This window comes from Ammospiza caudacuta, chromosome 20 (genome assembly GCF_027887145.1).
Source record: "Ammospiza caudacuta isolate bAmmCau1 chromosome 20, bAmmCau1.pri, whole genome shotgun sequence".
NCBI classification, from domain to species: Eukaryota; Metazoa; Chordata; class Aves; order Passeriformes; family Passerellidae; genus Ammospiza; species Ammospiza caudacuta.
Window position 1 is genome coordinate 9,730,717 of NC_080612.1, and position 19,341 is coordinate 9,750,057.

Here is a 19,341-nt window from a genome sequence, read left to right on the forward strand (position 1 = left end):
CAGCTGGTAATAGAGCTTGTACAGGTTCCAAATGGAAAGACGATTTTTTTGCCCAGTCAAATAACACCACTAGGAAGGGCTCAGCACTTCAGGTGTTGCCTGTGTGCTGTGGCAGCCCCTCAGATCTCCTGAGCCTACAGAGCACAGGAATATTTAAATCACTTAGCTCTCCCTGTTTATACCCAAGTAAACCACAACCTTGAGAAAGCAGCAGCTGGTAGGCCATTTATTTTTGTCTTTGGAACACTGGTAAAATGCAGCACATGTGATGGGACTGATGAGATATAAACAAGTTTAAGTGTTATGAAATTAGCTAAATAAATACTTGTCACTTGTGCACACACTGCTCTGTTTGCATCAGACAGAGTTGCTTTTATGTGATTTTATTAGACCTGGATTTGGTGCAAGAGGTTTTTTTCCCCTCACCTTCCTCCTCCCTTTCCTTCAGGGCTGGGTTATTACTCTGACACTTCAATAAGAAATGCATGTAATTATTTAAACACAGAGGTAGTATTTGGAAATGTAAAATTTCAGCCTATATTAAAGAAATAAAGATTGTGTGGCTGATCCATTCCAGTTTTGCTCTCTCAAGCTTCATGCTCCATTAGGGCTCTTCCTTTGTTTAGCTTCTTTTCATTTACCTCACTCTGGTGTCCTCCAGGATTGAACATTCCCATTCCTTTGTTGGAGTCTGGCTTTGGGTTTTTTTTTTTTTTCCCTTTGCAAAAATGTTCAGGAACTATAGAGGTAAATTATGAAATGCTTAAACCTCTCAATCCACTTTGGCTGCAGGCCACGTTAAGAGATTTAACACAGAAAACAGCATCAGGAATATTGCTTTCAGCTGGGAATGCTGCTTGGTTTCCATGATTCTTTACTTGGTGTGTTCTGAAGAAAATGGTAAATGCTGAGAAGGGCCCACATTATGAAATTTGTAGGTGATAATCCTTACTCAGGCTTTACAGCAGGTGTAGGATGATTAACCAGGACTGCAGGACAGGGAGCTGGGATGTGGGTGGGAGGAGAATTTGCCCTAAACCCCCCTGTTGTGATATTGTGGATAACTAAGAACTGTTAATGTGTCTGTGCTGATCTGTAGCAGGCACTCACATTGCCTGGTGTGCTTCCTTTTTCATTTCTGGGATGAGGGAGCTGCTAATCTGCACGGGATATTTTCGCCCCAGTTAAATTTATGGATTGCACTGGCTAAGGCTTGATTTACATGCTGAATTAAGTATCAATTTATATGCAAAACTGTGCCTGCAACTGGGGCTGGGGGACATTTTAGTGCCTCCCATCAACCTCTTGCTGGCTTTTTACATTTTCCTAAACCCTTTTGGCCCAGCTGCAATTCCCTGTGCCCTCACAGCCGAGCGGACAGAGCGGGGCATTCATCATTTCTGCACTCCACACACAGAAAAAACCCTGAGAGCAGAGCAAGCAGAGCTACAGCTGCTAATTAAGAGCTCTCAGGAGAGTGTGTGAGCCCTGGAATATGTGCAGAGTGTGACAGGGCAGGGTGTGACAGGGCAGAGCCCAATTTGTGTCCCCAAATTTGGGGCCAGCAGCGCTCCCTGCTCCCCTCCCAGCCCCTCTGCTGGTGCCCAGGCTGGAGCCTGCAGGGAGAAGCTGGCACTGGGATGCTGCTGGGAACAGGGAGAGATGAAGGTTCATTCCTCCTCTTCTCAATCCCAAAGCAGCTCCTTTGCTGCAGGGCTGGACACAAGGAAGGACCTGGTGGCTCTCTGGGGACACCGTGCCACCCTTGATCCCCTGCCCTTCCCTGGGTTCCCCATTTCTGCTCAGGGTTTCTCTGTGATGGTGCTCACAGGGGTCTGAGGATGAGGGAAGAGATGAGGATCTGACTCCGTGTTTCAGAAGGCTTGATTTAGCATTTTATGATATATATTATATTAAAACTATACTAAAAGAATAGAAGAAAGGATTTCATCAGAAGGCTGGCTAAGAATAGAAAAAGAATTAATGAATAACAAAGGCTTGTGGCTCAGACAGAGAGTCCAAGCCAGCTGACTGTGATTGGCCATTAATTAGAAACAACCACATGAGAGCAATCCCACATGCATCTGTTGCATTCCACAGCAGCAGATAACCATTGTTTACATTTTGTTCCTGAGGCCTCTCAGCTTCTCAGGAGGAAAAATCTTCAGAAAAGGATTTTTCAGAAAATATCATGACTACATTTCTCTTTCCTCCTGCCTGTTTTAACCTCCTCCCTGTGTTTTGTTGTGAGAAGCTCCTCCAGCCCTTGTGTGTCCTCCCAGCCCTGCAGGTGCCTTTGGGCTTCTCCCTGCAGTGAAATCTCCCTGCTCCTGCTCCTTGCACTCATTTCCAGCCTGTGGATGTAAACTGTGTGGATATCCCAAGAAAAACACAGGACAAGGGAAAAAGAGGAATAAATTTAAAAGGACAGGAACAAAGCTTTACCAGCAGAGTTGGGCTCATATTTCTTCTGATGACTTTTCAGTATGTGTGCTATTCCTTTCTCTGCAGCTACTGGGTGGGTTTTTTTGGGTGAAACACACCCACAATGCACACACACACACACACACACACAAAAGGGCTATTTTTACTGTTCATGCTTTAAAGGTTTGGTTGTAAAGTATTGCTTTTGGAATGATGACCAACAAAATGAAAAAGCTATTTCATTGTTGGTGCAATAATTCAGCTCAGCAGTCCCTTCCCACTTTCTGGCTGTTTCCCACTCTGTGGGGATGCTGTGTTGGGTGAGGACTGCTCTGTCAAGAAGGGAATGTGTGAATCCATCAGGGAGAAAGGCACAGAATATTCTGTTTTGGTGTGATCAGCACCATGAGGAGCAGAAAAGCAGGAAACCAGTGACAGGACTTGAGGGAATGGCTGGAGCTGTGAGGTTTAGGTTGGATTTTAGGGGAAGGATTTTCCCCAGAGGATGCTGGGGTTCCCCAGGGAATGGTCACAGCCTCAAGGCTGCCAGAGCTCCAGGAGTGTTTGGACAATCTCAAACACAGAATGGGATTTTTGGGGCGTCTGAGTTGAAGTTGGTGCTCCTTGTGTGTCCCTTCCAACTCAGGATGTTCTGTGAAAACCTGTGGAGCAGGTGATGGGAGAGAAATCCCTTCCAGCCACCCAGCTGATGTGAGAGCAGCAGGCTGGGCTTGGTTTGTTTGGTTTCAATAAAAGCAGCTTTAGTGGGACATGTGTAGACTCAGACACTGTGGTTTTTCAAAGAATTTGGCTTTTCTTTCCCACTAAGTCACTTAGGTTGGGATTGTTTGGATGGAGTTGAGTCAGCTGAGTTGCAGGGGGGCAAAGTAGCCATATTAAATTAAATTAAATTAAAACCAGGAATAAAAAACTTTATATGCAAAATCCAGAGCTTGGGAAAACAAGTTTGAGGACAAACAGCTCCTCAAAGGAAAAAGCTCATCTTCCATTTGTGCCCAGTTTCCTCTCCTGATTTCCTATGAGTTTTCCTCCTGTCTCATCTCCAGCATGAGGAACAGATCTCCAAAGAGTTTTTGGGAGGACACTGAAGAGTTCAGAGAGCAGCAGCAGAACTGAGTGTGCTTTTCTGCGTGCTTGTGTTCCTCAGTGAGACTCTGGTACATACACAACACCAGGCCAGACCCAATAATCTCTTTTAGTTTTTGTTTTTCCACTTGTTTTAAATTGGGAGTGCCCTGTGTACTGCAAACCAGGCTCAGAGAAAATCAAGGGAGCCACACATCTGGCTCACAGGGGCTGTTCTCCTGCAGTTGTGCTGAGAATAAATGAAAACAAAATGGGAGGTTGAGTAACTCCTCTTGTTTTGTACTTTTTACATGCGTTTGGAAGAGCTGGACTTGGGCATCCTGGCTTGTGCACCAGCAGTGTTTTCAGTGAGCTACACTGGTGTAGAGTGCTTTGGACTTTAAGACTTTTTACCTCTTCCATCTATCTGTCATCATTCTCACCAGTATTAAAGTCTTGGCTGCCATACAGGAATCCAGACTTTGCAAGCTTGCAGATATTTTCTCAAATGCCTCTAATCAGGATTTATATGGGCACTTCATCCCAGCAAACTGGAAACTGTTAAATATTAAAGCAGCCTGGTGTGCTCCAAAGGCTTTTTTGATCCTAGTGGTCCCCATTTGTGTGGGTTACTGGTCACAGTCTCTGCTCTGGCTTTTCTTTGGGTCTTCTTGTGAAATGGTTTTGCCCAATCACTTTAATGATGAAGGACTTGACCTTGGTGGTGAATTACAGAAGCAGTCTCTGAATTATTCCTTAGAGATCCCCTGGCAGGAAGTTTGTACAGTTTCCCTTAGTTGTTACTTGAATGTTGATGAATTAACCAGTCATTTTTGGTTGTTTTTTCCACTCTGTGCAGATGCAGTGGCAGAATGTGGAACATGTTGGTGACCAGAGTCCTTATGTCACCTCAGTGATCCTGCACATCAAGCAGAATGTCCCCATCATCCGTGACAACCTGGCCTCCACCAGGAAGTATTTCACTCAGTTCTGCATCAAATTTGCAAAGTAAGTTCCCAACACAGACACCTCATTCAGCTCATCCCATAAAACAGTGTGATGATCACTGGGTGGTGTTTGCCAAGTGCAGAAATTTTGGGTTGGGCACCTTTAAAAGACTTTGAATATCTGACTTAAATATGACTCTTGCTGTGGGGAAATCTGCTTTTCTTCCATGGGGCTTCCAGGTCCTGAGAAATTTGCCACAAAATAACATTGCCCTGTAAGGAGGGCATGTGTGAGAAGTATATTTTACCTTCACAATCTGAAAGCTGCTTTTCTGTGCAAAAATAGCTCAGAAGGGAAAAATAGTCAGGAGGGGAAATTCACATTTAAATGTTGTGGGGTATTAAAGCATCTTCCTGGCAAGCCACCTAAAGTTGAGCAGCATGAAAGAAATGGCAGATGAGACAGAAATGCCCCTTGCTGCTGGATGCAGGGTGGACATCCAGACTTTGTCTGAACCACAAATTCAGCTCTTTGGGAGGATACTTTGAGCTCTTCCCTGCTTGCCTGTGGCCAGCTGAGCTCCACATGGCAAAGCCCCAGGAAAAGCCCTTGGGAGGGCAGTGCCAGTTGTAGCTGCTGCTTTTGGTGGCACATGTGACCCTGCTGGTGGCCTGCAGGGCAGTGGCGTGCGTGTCATGTGTCACTCTGAAATACCTTAATGTTTCATTCATCTCTGATAAGGTAATCAGCCTGAAATAAGCCCTGTGGCCGGGCAGGGGCTGTGTGGGTTGGAGATTTGAGCTGCAGCTCCTGCCTCAGCAGGGTGGGATGCAGCAGAGCTATCCTGGGAGCTTTCACAGCAGGGAGGCTCAACCTGAGAGCTTCATCCCCCTCTGTGTCTCAGGGTGCTCATGAGTTTGCTTTAGTGAGCAGTTCCTGATAAATCATGTTGTGATGTTGCCCATAATCACTGTTTGAAACGCTGTCTCAGGGAGAATTTATTGTATGAAAACCTTCTGTGTGGTTACACTTGGATTTTATGTGATAAATAAAACCCCCCATTTATTCAGCTGTTCACAGCACACTCTTAATACCTCAGCTTAGTTGCCTCCCTTTTAACTTTATTGCTGGGCACATACCAAGTAAACTCCAGATGAAACAGCTCTCAGATTTGAGGGAAGTTCCCATCTCTCCTCATCCATGAGCACAGAAGCTCATGCTCCTCTCCAAAGCATATTTTTAAGACAACTGCAGCACATTAAAATTAAGACACAGTCCTGAACTCACTCTGCCATGGATCAGATGCAGAAGGGTAAAATGAGTTCCTGAAGGTTGATTTTGCTGCAGTCGATTTTGCTGCATCTGTGCAACTTGGTGCTAAGGAAAATCAGCCCAGTGGTAAGGGTGATCTTAATCTCCTTAAAATGCTTTTTAATACCTATAAATATTTGTGTTTTTCAAACTCTGCATTTTAATGGAGTATTCTGGCTGGGCCAACATAAATACCTGGCCTTTTGTGTGCCCCACAATGCTGAAAATCCTTTTAACAGGCCTTGTGCTTCTCCACATGTTAATGCCCGTGTCTTTGTGAGCTGCCACTTCTCAGCTCTAATGGATTGTATAAAGCGTGAGTGTTGAGTTACAGGACCACAGGGGAGAAGGCAGCTAAAGTCACTAAATTTAAACCAGCAGGATCTGAGCCAAGTCTGGAGAGAAGAAAAATGGCCATCAGAAATTGCATCAATCCTTGAAGCTAATTTGTCGTTTTTTGCTTTGTTTTGACCGAGGTGCGATGCTGCCGGGCAGGGTGGGGGGCTCAGCTCTCCCTGCACCTTCTGCTTTGAAACCAAACCCCACAGCAGCCAGGCTGCTCTGCTGGGATGTGTTTGGGAAGTCTGTGACCTGACCTCAGCGAGGAAGAGATTAGAGCTGAGAGACAGGAAAAACAAACAGCTCTCCCTCGGCCGGGGACGCGGCTCCTCCGTGAGCAGCAGCCAGGCCTGGGGGGTGCTGGGCCCTTCCAGGTGCTCCAGGGAAAAACTGAGAGGAGTTTGGTGGAGGAAAGTTGGGATGTGGAGGGTTCAGAGCTGAGCTCAGCCTGGGTAAGGGCTGGTCACCAGCTCAGAGGGTGGCGTAGAGCAAAACCCTCCTGGGCTGCAGTGACTCAGCCACCCCAGAACCTTTGGGGGATGTCCTGCAGCAGCTCAGGCTGTCAGACAGACAGACAGACAGACTGTGGTTGCAAGTCTGTCTGTGCCTCTCTCTGTGTTTGATGCATCATCAGTGCAGGGGATTGGGAAAACACGGCTCTGGCAGAGCCGCACTCGTGTTGGATGGGAGGCTCTCAGTGCTGTGGTTTCTGTGCCTCAGGTTCCTCATCTGTCCTGCACTGCTTTATTGTTACACTGGGGACTTTTCTGCTTCTAGTGGGGGGTTTCTGTGTTCAGTTTTAGAGCTGAAGCTGTAAATGAATTCTGGCACCCAATCTGGCTGTGATTGTGCAGGGACTAAAGGCATTCAGAGCACAGAGCCCCTGAACATGCACATATTACTCACATCAGGATTGCCTGCTGCACTCTGAGAGCACCAAGCATTGAATCCAGCCTAGGCAAGAGGCACCTTCTGTTAAGTGCAACTGCTCTTGATGGTCTCTGCTAGTCCAGGAAAAAAATAAAAACCAAGGGGAAAAATAATCCAGAGCAGCCCTTGGCTCTGACGGTTTGTCTTGTCTGTCCTGTTGGAGTGGGGAAGCTGTTTCCAATAAGGCAGTGTGAAATAAGAGGCATGTGGGGATGGAAGGTCACTTTACCCCTCTGCACTGATGGTGGGTGGCCATCAGAGAGGCCTGGGAATTGTTTCATGCAGGACAGAATGCTGTCTATGGGAGATTGTGTGGTTATATAGAAAAGAAGATTAAAACCAACAGGGGAGGGGGTCCCTGGGCTGCCAGTGTGCCACCCTGCAGCAGGAAAGGCTCACCCTGTTTTCCATATACAACATGAGCTTTAGCTCCATGCCTGACCGTGCAGAGGGAGGGACACTTGGATTTACCTGCACTATCAAAGGCACAATTAATTTCTTGGTCTGTTCTGCCAGCAGTGAGCTGCTGCATCCGGAGCCGCTGCCAATTTATCATTTTCTAGGATCACCTCAGCTCCAGCTGTGCTCATCACTCTCTAATTGCCCTCTGGGAATTAGTTATAGCCCTGAAAAATGGACTTTTAAACCAGATAGGTTAAATCTCCACTGTCATGCTGTTGTGCAGGAGGAGTCAGGGCTGCTTTTCCTCCTCCTCTTTCTGTTCTGTTGCCAAGGTTGTTTCTCTGGTGGCCAAATTCAAAACTACTCAGGGCAGCCCAGTAGCTGCTTCTCAACAGTAGCTTGAAATTGTTCTCCTTGACACCTCTCCAGGAGAAAGTGATTCACTGAGAGAGGTAGGGACTGTGTCTGAGGGAAGGAATCTTTGCTTTTGAGGGCTCTCCTGAGCCATTCCTCTGGGTTTGCTCAGCAGCTTGGCTTGCTCCGTGCCTGAGCCGCACTTTTGTCACTTTTCCATGAGAGAGGATGAGAAATGAATGTCCTGCCTTGGAAAACAGGTGGCAGGACAAACAAGCTGCTGTTGTGCTCCTTGCTTTGTGGGGAGGGAACAAAAAGCTTAGCAGATGCAAGGAGGAAACCACGCTGAATTTAGATCATCATCATCATCATGGACAGCCCCAGTCCAGAGCACAGCCCCTGACTGACTCAGGACAGAGCCATTAAAAATCCAGGAGCTGCCACCAGGTCATGGGCAAGTCCTGGAAATGTGAGCCCTGCAGGCACTCAGCCAGAGGAGGACGTGGGGAAGGAGCAGAGTACATTAAAAACAAGGCAGTGAGAGGAAGACTTGGTCAAGTGTTGGGTCCTGACAGAATTTGTGGCTCCTGAGCTTTCCTGGTGCTGCTCTTTGCTGGAGCAGGAGCAGCAGGAGCTTGTTCTGAAGATGTCCAACCAGTGCTTTTGCAATGAAACTGCTTCAAAGCCTCAGATCAAGAGGCAAAAATCAGCTGAACCCAGAGCTGATGCTCTGAAGTGGTGAATATTGGGCTTCCATCCTCACCAAGCTCTCTCTGGCTGGGCACTCATTTTTGTGAGTCTGAAACCCACGACAGTAAAATATGGTAATGGTGTTTTCCTTTTCACAAAACTTTTTCTTGTCTTGATTGTGTTGGCCAGGAGCTTTCTGGAAAGGTGCCTCAGTGTGAGTGTCCAGGGCCCAGCCTTGGCTGGACCTCAAGTTCAGTGTGTAATATGCATGTTATGGAATTACTTGTGTGCAGGAAAATGTAGGTTCTGGATGCAGTCAAGATACATCCACTCATGAGCAGTGAGGCTAATCCTGATAAATAAAATTGTTTGTTTGCTGACCTTTTACTGCAATACTTCATATTTAGTTTATAGCAATTTATTTACCTCTAGAGTGAGTGTGTGCAGCTTCTCAATAAACTTTGAGATCAGGAGGGATGAAAGCAAAAGAACTGTGCCTAAGGGTTGGGATTTTTTTATTTAGCATATTTAACATGTCTGGAATCACTTTGGGAAGCTGGCACTGGGAGTGTCTCTGTGGAAGCCATCCTGGTTTGGTTCTGCATGCTTTGTCACCACAGAAGACTGTCTGACTGCAAATATTCTTATGTAATTGTTTCATTTTGTACCTCTCCTGCAGCTCCTTCATTCCCAAGTTCATTAACCATCTCTTCAAGTGCAAACCTATCAGCATGGTGGGTGCAGAACAGGTAAGGAGCAGTAGGTGCATTGGCTGTCTTGTTTGATGGATTTTGGGTTCAAGAAATTGAGATATCTCCCACTCTGCCATGGGCTGGGATTTGGAAGGGGCAGGATTTCATCTGTCCCCTGCACATAGAGATTATTACTCCTGTGGGCTCATAAAAAAAAAAGGAAAAGCAAGAAAAAAAAAAGCAGAATCATCCCTAATGGGACTGCTGTGAACTTCAAATGGGTTCCTTCAAAGCTACTTGGGTTTTAGGCATCAAAGATGGTTCTGAGCAGTGTCTGCAAAAGGAAATAGGAGCTTTACATCAAAACCTTAATGGAAAGCAAATGAGTGAAGCTCAGTGCCTGTTTGTCTTGTGTGATGAGCAATAACCTGAGAGTGATTAAAGGGAGTCTTTTTAAAATAAGCTTCTCAAGTGATTAACCAGCAGTGGGCTTGTGTCTAATGTTAAAAGCTTTCAATATTCCTGCATGGGAATCACAGGCCCAATTTGCTGCTTTAAAGCAGGCTGGGAAGGTTTTTATCAGCCTGATTCCCAGTGAATCCATGCCATTAGAAGTGGGACACACATCCCTGGGGTTAAGGGTACAGAGGGCTCAGGAGCTGATCTCTCTCTGCAGCAATTCCCTTAAAATCTTTTGAACTCTCCTGGTCACCCACCAGCATCTTTCCATGCCACCTTCTCCTCCCTGGTGCAAATGTTGCTGGGGAATGCATTTTCCTGGCCTTTCTGGTTCCACACACAGCCTTTCCTGCTGTTTGCTGATAATTACAGTTGGGATATGAAAGCTGGGGTGATATTTGTGGAGGTATTCAGTGTTCAGTGCAGGGAACAGGACCTGTGGGGTTTTGCTTTCTGTGTTTTCCTCTCTGACTTAACAACTCTGCACCCCAGCAAGCTTTGGCAGTGAGTTAGCAATGCCAGGGGCCTGGGATGGAAAATGGGCTGAGGGGACAGAGTCTGCAGGAGCTGCTCTTTCCTCTGCTTTGATTTCAGATTTCTGTTCTTCACTGGTCTTGTGTCCTCAGACATACTTTGTGCAATCAGAGGAGTGTGGTATTCAGGATAATTTTGCTCTAAGGAGCCCTGACCCACAGCATTTTATCATGAGACAGTGCTGTCTGTCTGGGCTCAGTTTCATGGCTGCTGCTTATTTATTTGCTGGGGTAGAAACAAACAACATCCAGGCCGTGGGCAGTTCTCAGTTGAATTGTGTGACAGTTTTTAAGGAAAAAACCCAATCAAGGGGTTGGGTGAATGCAGAAAACCTGACTGTGTGTGTGGCTGATGTTAGTTCATTTGACCTCAGTATCTAAACCATGGTGCAGCTCCAGGTAACCAAGATTATTTCCCTTCATACTTTTTGGGGGGGAAGGACTGGAAATCTGTGCCTGATGTGCCAGATGTTGGGCTGCCATAAGTCATTTCCAACCAGCAGAGCAGTGCTGTGTTAAAATCAACCACCATGCTGATCTGTAGCCATGGGGGTGATCCTGTCTCCTGGAATTGTCACTACATGGCTCAGTCCCTCCTTTTCCTGCAGTCAGATTAACAGGATTTCTTCCAGTGTGGGAAGTGTTAAACTTTGAAGGATGTTAAACTTTTGAGGATGTTAAACTTTTGAGGATGTTAAACTTTGAAGGATGTTGGGTTACAGCAGTTGATGGATTTTGGTGTAGAAGGAGCCTGAGTAACAGAGTGTGGTTAACCCTTGCAGCTGCTGCTGGACACTCACTCTCTGAAGATGGTTCTCCTGGATCTGCCCTCCATTGGGTCCCAAGTGGTGAGGAAGGCTCCTGCCAGCTACACAAAGATAGTGGTGAAAGGCATGACTCGGGCTGAAATGATCCTGAAGGTAACTCAAGCCTGTTGGTACCCTGCCAGCCAGACTGCTGGCCTGGGAATCACAGCAGTGAATTCCAGGGGGCCCTTCCTCTGAATGCAGCAATCTGCAATTGCACATGAGCTTTGTGAGCCTGCCTGGGGGCTCTGCCAGCTGCTCTGCAGACCTGGCTCACTCCCCTTGGGTTTGCCCCCACTCCCTTCTGATACCACTTTGGAGTTTTCACCCTCACTTTTCAAGGCAACCAAAGGCTCAGGTTTGGAGAGTTGGGCCACCAGGTTCCCTCAGGAGCTGGTGGAAATCAGTTTGCATCCCTGAGGGTCTGCTGTGGTTCAGGTTACTCCAGGCCTTTGTGCAGACTCCTCACTCAGGGGAGCCAAGCTGTGCTTGAGTCACCTGTTTACTGTCTAGTGCAACAGCCAGTGCAAACATGTCTGGCTTACTGTACTCACCAGAGCCCTTTTTCATTTTCCAGACCTGGTGCCTGGAAAATGACCCAAAAGCAGAGTGTTGTCTTCATGAAAAGCAGCAAGCAAAGCAATCTGCCCTTCCCAGTTTGAAGCCAGGTTGGATCCCAGGAGGAGCTGTGGCAGCTGCACAGTTGTGCCCTGCTGGGTGCTGGGATTGTCCCCTGCTGGCCAGCAATGCTGGGAGGGCATTCCTGGGAGGGAATCAGTGGGACCTGGGGTCAGGCAGGACAGGCAGCTGGCAGCCAGAGCCTCCTGTGAGCACAGCCAGGGCCAGGGGCTGAGGAGCCTGAGCTGTCCCTGCTCAGCTGCTGCTCAGGGTGGCTCTGCTCCCATCCCAGAGCAATGTCACAGCTCAGTGTGTGCTCTGGATTCAGACATCAGCTCTCCAGCTCCCTGCTTTTGGACTGAGGTGACTGAGATGTTAGTGAATTGTAGTCTAAATTTTCCTAGAAATCACCAGAATAAAAATGTTCCTGGTTTGTGCTAACGGGAGCAGGGAAGATTGGTGCCTGTTGTGTGCAGAGCAGGTCTTTCCTTGGAGCTGGTGTGTGAATCACAAGAGTAATGGAGTTAATTTGTTTACCCTTAGCACCACATTGGAGAGGAAAGCAGCACATGGAGAGCTGCAGGTCCCCAGGCTGTGCAGCAGCAGTGGCACTGCTGTGTCAGTGTCACACAGCCCGTGCTGGCCTCTGTGTGCAGAACTGCAGATCAAACAGCCACAGGCTGACAGCACTGGGAGCTCCAGTCTGTGTTCCCAGGCTGGTTCTGGGGCAGGTAATTCAGGAAGACAAACTTTGGGCCCATGGGCAGCACAAACAAGTCCATTGAGCTGAGCCCCACAGATGGGAGTGGGGAGGAGGGCCCTGGGCCATGCACACCCTGCTGAGCTCTTCCCCTTCTCCTCTGGCCACGCTCTCTGAAGCTCCAGCTTTTCATCTTGGCACAGGATTTTTACAAGGGCTGTAAATTAAGGATTTATAAGTGTATACATGGCTATGATGTTTAGTGGTCTGAAGTGCAGGGAAAGAAAGAAATGTCTTGGTGACAGAATGCAGTGTGGGGTGAGCTGGGTCAGTGCAAACATATGGAAATGGTTTTGGAGACAGGGAAGGGTCTGGTCTGGTGCTGTTTCTGCCCATTTACACGCACTCAGACAAACACAGACACACTCTTCCTCAGAAAGAAGGTTTGGCTCCCCAGTATTATCAAAAGATGTGTTCTCTGTGGAGCTTGCTGCTTATGTAAGAAAAACCCATCAGTGAGGGATCATCTTACCAGCTTTGAGGCTATTTTGATTTTTTCCCTGTTTTTTATGATTGCTCCTGGGCAGATGTTGGTGGGGGGTTCCCATCCTTCATCCCTCCCCTCCAGAATGTCCAAGAGGAGCTGCAGCCCAAGGACAGAGTGGCTGTGTGTGGCCATGTCAGGAGAGCTGCAGAGCAGAGAGCTCTGGCCCTCGCTGTCCTGGGCACTGAGGGGGTGACCAGAGTGTTGTCACATTCCCCTGTGACACGCTGTGTGTCCTGCCTGCAGGCAGGAGGGAGCAGGAGGGACACACAGCCAAGCTGAGGGTCTGGACTCTGTCCAGGCTGCCTGATCTCCTGGGACTTTGTGAGTGTCACCACCACTGCCAGCACTGTCCCCTGAGCAGCTCCCCAGCTTGTCTTCCCCCTGCAGCATGATAAAATCTTGAGCTTTCACAATGCCCCAGTGCCTGCCAGCCCACAGGCCACAGACAAAGTCCTGCTGCCCTTTGAAACAGGATGCAGAGCCCATGAGCAGCACTGCTGTGCTGAAAGAGACCCAACTTCCTCGCTGTCCTTACTCTGCTTCTCTTCACTCACCTTTACCCCTCTCATATCCAGCCCCTTTCTTGTTCCTTAAACATTTTATTTTAGGAGCCAGCCCTGCTGTCACTCCTGTGCCAGAGCTGACTGAGCACTGCCTTTAATTCCTATTATTTGTCTGATCTCTTTTTCCTTGTCTTGGCAGGTGGTGATGGCTCCCCACGAGCCCCCAGTTGTGTTTGTGGACAATTACATCAAGCTCCTCGCTGACTGCAGCACTGACACATTCCAGAAAATCCTCGACATGAAGGTGAGAGGATGGGAATCTGCTCATCCTCTAGTGCTGCTTGGGGATTGCTGGGGACTTTATTTCAGTGTGAATTCTGAGGGGCTTGGGGGGTGAGAGAAGCACTGTAAGTTTATCTTTTCTTTGAAAGTAGAGTTGCTGCTGGAGAAAAGGTTTTGAGTTTGTTTCACATTTTGATACCTGCTCTGCTCGGGGTTGTTCAGGGCTCTCTGGTGGGTGAGTCTTTGAGGTGGAGGTTTGAGATGGGCTCTGCTGCAGCTGCTGGCAGGTCAGTGAGTGCTGTCCTTTGCTCCCCCAGGGCCTGAAGAGGAGCGAGCAGAGCAGCATGCTGGACCTGTTCCGCCTGCGCCTCCCCTCTCCTCCCCCCGGCGGCGACGGCTCCGGCTCGCTCTCGCTGAGCGCTCCCACGCCCGAGCAGGAATCCTCCCGCATCCGCAAACTGGAGAAGCTCATCAAGAAGAGGCTCTGAGGGAGCACGGGGGGAGCTCCCTGCCCCGGGGCTGCTGAGCTGGGCAGGTTGTGATTTACACCCTGTGCTGTCCCTCCCAGCCCCCGTGATCTCTCAGCCATCGGCGCTTTCAGACCGAGGAGGAATCTGAGCAAGGTGTTTGCCCTCAGCTTAGCAGGAGTGAAACCCAGGGCATTGCCAGGTCCATGTGGTGGAGGAAATAGAGGCACCTGGAATTCATCAGTACAGAAAGCATTCAGGTGGATTCAGAGCCTGTCTGGCTGTGATGCACTTGGGGTCACAGCTTTTACCCTGGCTGAGCTCCTGCTGCAGCACTGAGGGCTTTGCCTCAGTTCTGTGTTAGTGCTCACTCCCTGCTGCAGAGCTGTTCCTCTGATTCATTATTTATTCTGGGGTGGGGGGAACCAACCCCATCACCACCATGAAAACCCCAACCCTCTATCAGCTGGGATCCAGGCACCTGCAGCTCCACTGGATCAATGAGATGCCCAGGAGGGAACCCCAGGGCAGATTTCTCCCCTGCTCCCAGGACAGGCATGCACAAAGCACCATGAAACAGAAAGGCAAATCCTTGGCACCTCTGCTGGCCTGCAGGGAGAGGTGCTGGCTCTGTCAGGGAGCCAGGGCCACTTGGTGCCACAGGAGGCTTTCAGCAGCCTCAGGCTTCAAGGCCCTCCTCCTCCTCCTGTTCCTCTGAGCCTCAGCTTGCAGCAGTGCAGAGGGGAGGAGAAGCAGCAGTGAAATGTTTTGGATAACCCAGCCCCTCTTCCCATGGGCCAGCTCCTGGCTCCCAGGCACAGAGCCAGCGTGGAGCAGGGCTGGGATCAGTGGATGCTTCTCCAAGGAGTCTCCATGCACTGAGGCCTCACCTTTTTATTGGCACTGTTGGATTTCTTCCCAAACTCCTCTGTGCCCTTTCTGGGAGACTTTGAAGGCGTATCCCCAACCATGAGTGCATCCCAAATGGATGTAGGGCAGATCAACCAGTTGTGCCTGTGTTATTTAACCCAAGCTTCACTTGCATGTGCAGGAAAGGGAAATCCTTTACCAGTGTGGCAGGTGAGGAATAACCACGCTGTCAGATGCCTTCCTGGGAGGGTTGTGCTCCCCACCAGGGCAAGTTTGGGCCTTAGGACTGTATTTAGGGGCTGTACTCACAGGGATTGTAAAAATCACTGCTGCACATCAGGGAGGGCAGATCAGGCTCCAGGAACATGAGCTGCATCCAGAGCTTTGCTGAGATGGGGAGTAAAGAGCAGCAATAACAACACCTGTGGGGAGGGACAGCAGTTTCTCATCACTCCAGTTTTACAAATCTGCTGTTGCCTCCTGATTCCCTGTTTGGTGACAGAGGAAGGAATGGTTGAAAGCACATTGGGATTCTGAGCAGCCATTCCCCAAGGACAGATTATCTCAAGGTGCATGTGCAGGATGGCCAATGAGGTGCCACACTGCAGAGCTGGAGAGGAGGGAACATGGGTTTGCAGAGATTCATTATTCCCGTGAGGGGATGAATAATTTATTTTAGATGAATTTTTCTTTGCTTTGTCTAAGGCTAAGTCTCTCACTAAATTATGAATAGCTGAAGACGATGTTGAAGTTATCATCGTGTGTCTTACCCAAAGGCTTCCCCCATTTCATTCTCTGCATTTCATTCTGTAGATAAGAGGAAATAAAATGAGAAATGAATTTTTAGTTTCAGCCTTTGAAGAACGCTACAGGGCTGAGTGTTTGGAGTTCCATTTTCAGAGAACAAATCCACAGTTTCCTACTTCTGGTGTAAGAGTTTTGTGCCCCTGGCTCTTGGGTGTTTATTAGATTTGGCAGGCCTCTATTTGTGCATTAGCTCTTTGGAGTTTACAGCTTTGGGGAATAAAGGATGATTACTGTTTTCTGTACAAAATGCCACTTTTTATGGTTTCGGACCGGGGTGTAATCCTGACTGTACATGGGGTGTGACACTAACGTGAATTAAATGGTAACTGATGCTCATTGCTGGGTGTTTCTGTACAGCTGCAAATCCCAGTGGCTGGGATGGACCTCACCCAAACTGTGCTGGACCCAGCACTCCCTGCTGTCCATCTGCTCCTGCAGCTCCTCTCTGCCTTTTCCACCTCCTCTGGCACCATCCCCATCCACAGCAGCTCCCTGCCCCATGTGGGTGGCTCAACGCTCCCGACCTCGCGCCCCTAAATAATCACATCAGTTCTGCTGTCTGCCACTGCGGGGGCGTTTTCTGGGAGATCCGAATTTTTCCTTTGGAATTAATTAAGGGGTAGTGCCTTTTTCCACGCTCGGCATGACGCTGGAGCAGCTCCTTTCACTCAGAGCATTAATGACTCATTTGCTTTTCTCCTGGCCGTCCTGCCCCCTCCGCCCTTGGGCAGGAGCAGCGCCGGGCGCTGGGTGTTCCTTTCTTCCCCCGGGTTTACAGCCAGGACTCTGAGCATCCCAGTGACGATGGCCAAGCCTCCACGAGCCTCTGCTTGGCTCCACGAGGGCGGTGGCAGCAGGGCTGTAAAAGCTGATGAAACCTCAGCAGCTTCAGCCACGTGCTGTCAGCGCTCGTCCCTGCCATCAGTGCTCTGTGGCACAGCCTGGCACTTCCCATCCTTTGGAAATAACTTCCCAAAGTTATTTTTATTATTATTCCCAAAGTTTTATCATTTTCAGGTATCACAGGGATCCTTTTGGTTTGCCTCTCCCAGCAATGGGGCTGTCGCGTGGCATTGCCTGTGGTTCCGTTGCTGATTAAGCCGAGCACGCCCAGCCTCGTGGGAAAGTCCTTTATGGAAGGAGGATCTTGATAAGAGACTTTTTATCTGCCCCATCCTGCCTGTGTGTGGGCAGTTAAAGAGTAAATAATGTGGACAAACAGGCAGGGGAAAAGATTTCCAATGGCATCAGGGATGGCACGGGTTGGTACAGTTTGAGACTTAAAACCAGTCAGACTTTCCGAGGGGGCAGAGTACATGTCCTGAAAAAGCCCCTGTACACAGTGACTCAACAGTATTTGAGTTATTGAGCAGTTAAAATTCTGCTTAAATGCTTCCTTTTCATCATAGCAGGCAGAATTGCAGGTCTGGATGCTGGTGCTGCAGGAGACCCTTGGCTGGGCTGCAGAGCTCAGAAATGAGAACCTGGAAGGGCACAAAAAGTTAACTTTTGTGTCAAGCCACGCCAGAATGGGAGGTTTTTTGCTGGTAAATAAGGAGCAGAAAGATTTCCATGAGTTCTGCTTACCCCAGGCAGATATCCCTCTCTCTTGGGCCCTGATCCCCATGGGAGTGGCAGTGGGAGCAGCCACAGCTCTCAGAGGTGACTGCTGGGATGTGCCACAAGTTCTCCCCTCCTAAACTGCACGTAGTGGGTTGTTGGCAGCGTTGGTTTCCACCCAGGAGCTGCACAGCAGCTCTGAAATGATGATTGTGTTCATCTGGAAACTGCTCCAGTGCCTTCCAAGGCATCTGATTTCATAAAGGGCTTTTATGGGAGATTTTGGAGCGAGGACTGATCAGTTTTCCTATTGCTTGCAGAGACCAGCATCTCTTTTTTTTTGGGGGGGGGGATACACTTAAATTAGAAGGAAGAAAACACCTGTCCAGCACATTTGCTCAGACCCCAAAGATTTCAGTCAAAATTCTTAATGTTCCTTTTCTTTCCATCTGCATTTTTCAGCAAAGACAAACAGCCTCATAGTATTTCTTCAAAGGAATGTAAATTCCTTGAGGAAGTCTCCGGAGTTCCCAGCACCGCATAGCTGCAAACCACAGACGCCTACGGCTGAAAGTTCTGCTCTGCTTTTAATTTTGGGGCAGGGAAGGAATTTTTTTCAGAGGTTTGGGTTCACTTGTGCTGGGCCCATCAGCCCAGACTGCTGCTTTCTGTGCAGGGGAGTGTTGACTTTGGCCGGCTGCAGGGTTGCTTTCCCTCCACAAGAGTATTCCCCCACCAAATCTGATGACATGGCGCAATTATTTCATTAGGATTTTCCAAAAAAGGTTCCCTCGCTCTCCTGTAGTGCTAGAATGACCGTTTCCTTCTGTTCTCTTGTTTCAGCTTCGGCAGCTTTGCCTGAAAAATGCAATTAGGGGCAGCAGCGCTGCTGCCTGAGCCTGAATGCTTGGGAATGGGGAGGGAGAAGGAGCAGCCTGGAGGGGGAATTTGGGGGGTTTAACCCGGCTGCCAAAATCCCTGTTCTTGGGGAAAGCACCACTGGAGGTGGGGGCAGCCCAGCAGGATCTGGCAGCTCTTTCAGTGCTCCCCAAAATCCCCGAAATCCGTGCTGGCAGCACATTGGGATGGTGCACTGTGGGTTGGAGCAGGATGTGTGGAGGGAAGTTTCCATCGGGCACGGTTCCGCAGAATCCCAGAATCGTTTAAGTTGGAAAAGAGCTCCGAGATCATCGAGTCCAACCCGGCAGCCATCCCCACCTTGTCAGCCCCACCAGAGCAGAGTTCGGTCTGGCCTTACCCAGGGACGGTGACTCCGCCACCGCCACTTTCCAATGGCAAATTCCGAGCGAGGGGACGGGAGTGGGGTCGCCAGGAGGGCAGGGACTGCGGGAAAACGGCGAGCACCGGCAGGACGGGGACAGCCCGGGGAACGGGGACACCAGTGGGGTACACGGACACGGGTGGGACACAGGGACACCGGTGGGATAAAGGGACATGGATGGGACATAAGGAGACGGGTGGGACACGGGTGGGGTACAGAGACACGGGCGGGACACAGGGACACCAGTGGGATATAGAGACACGGGTGGGACATAGGGACGTGGGTGGGACGCAGGGATACGGGTGGGACACAGAGACACCGGTGGGACGTGGGGACACCAGTGGGGTACGGGGACACGAGTGGGACACAGGGACACCGGTGGGACACAGAGACACGGGTGTGACACGGGGACACGAGTGGGATACAGGGACACCGGTGGGACACAGAGACACGGGTGTGACACAGAGACACAGGTGGGACACGAGGACACGGGTGGGGTACGGACACACGGGTGGGACACAGGTGGGATCCAGGGACACCGGTGTGACACAGAGACACGGGTGGGACACGGGTGGGACCCAGGGACACCGGTGGGAGCCGGGCACGCCCCGCCCCCGTGTGGCCCCTCCCCGGGCCGCCCCGCCCCGCCCGCCGCCGCCGCCCGGGCGCAGGCGGCGCAGGGAGCGCAGCGCGGGCAGGGGCCGGGCCGGGGCAGGCGGCGGCGGCTCGGC

General features: G+C 49.6%; 1 protein-coding gene across 2 annotated transcripts in view; it reads left to right on the forward strand.

The window, feature by feature from the left end:
- VPS53 (VPS53 subunit of GARP complex) overlaps window positions 1–16,095 on the forward strand; it is a 64,213-nt gene extending 48,118 nt beyond the window's left edge. For both annotated transcript variants that reach the window (XM_058817690.1, XM_058817691.1), the window contains exons 18-22: window positions 4,370–4,518; window positions 9,164–9,233; window positions 10,951–11,088; window positions 13,542–13,646; window positions 13,942–16,095. In XM_058817690.1, coding sequence (XP_058673673.1) covers window positions 4,370–4,518; window positions 9,164–9,233; window positions 10,951–11,088; window positions 13,542–13,646; window positions 13,942–14,112 — 633 coding nt within the window. In that variant the 3' untranslated portion in view covers window positions 14,113–16,095. The remainder of the gene's footprint in view (window positions 1–4,369; window positions 4,519–9,163; window positions 9,234–10,950; window positions 11,089–13,541; window positions 13,647–13,941) is intronic.
- The last annotated feature ends 3,246 nt before the right edge of the window (window positions 16,096–19,341 follow it).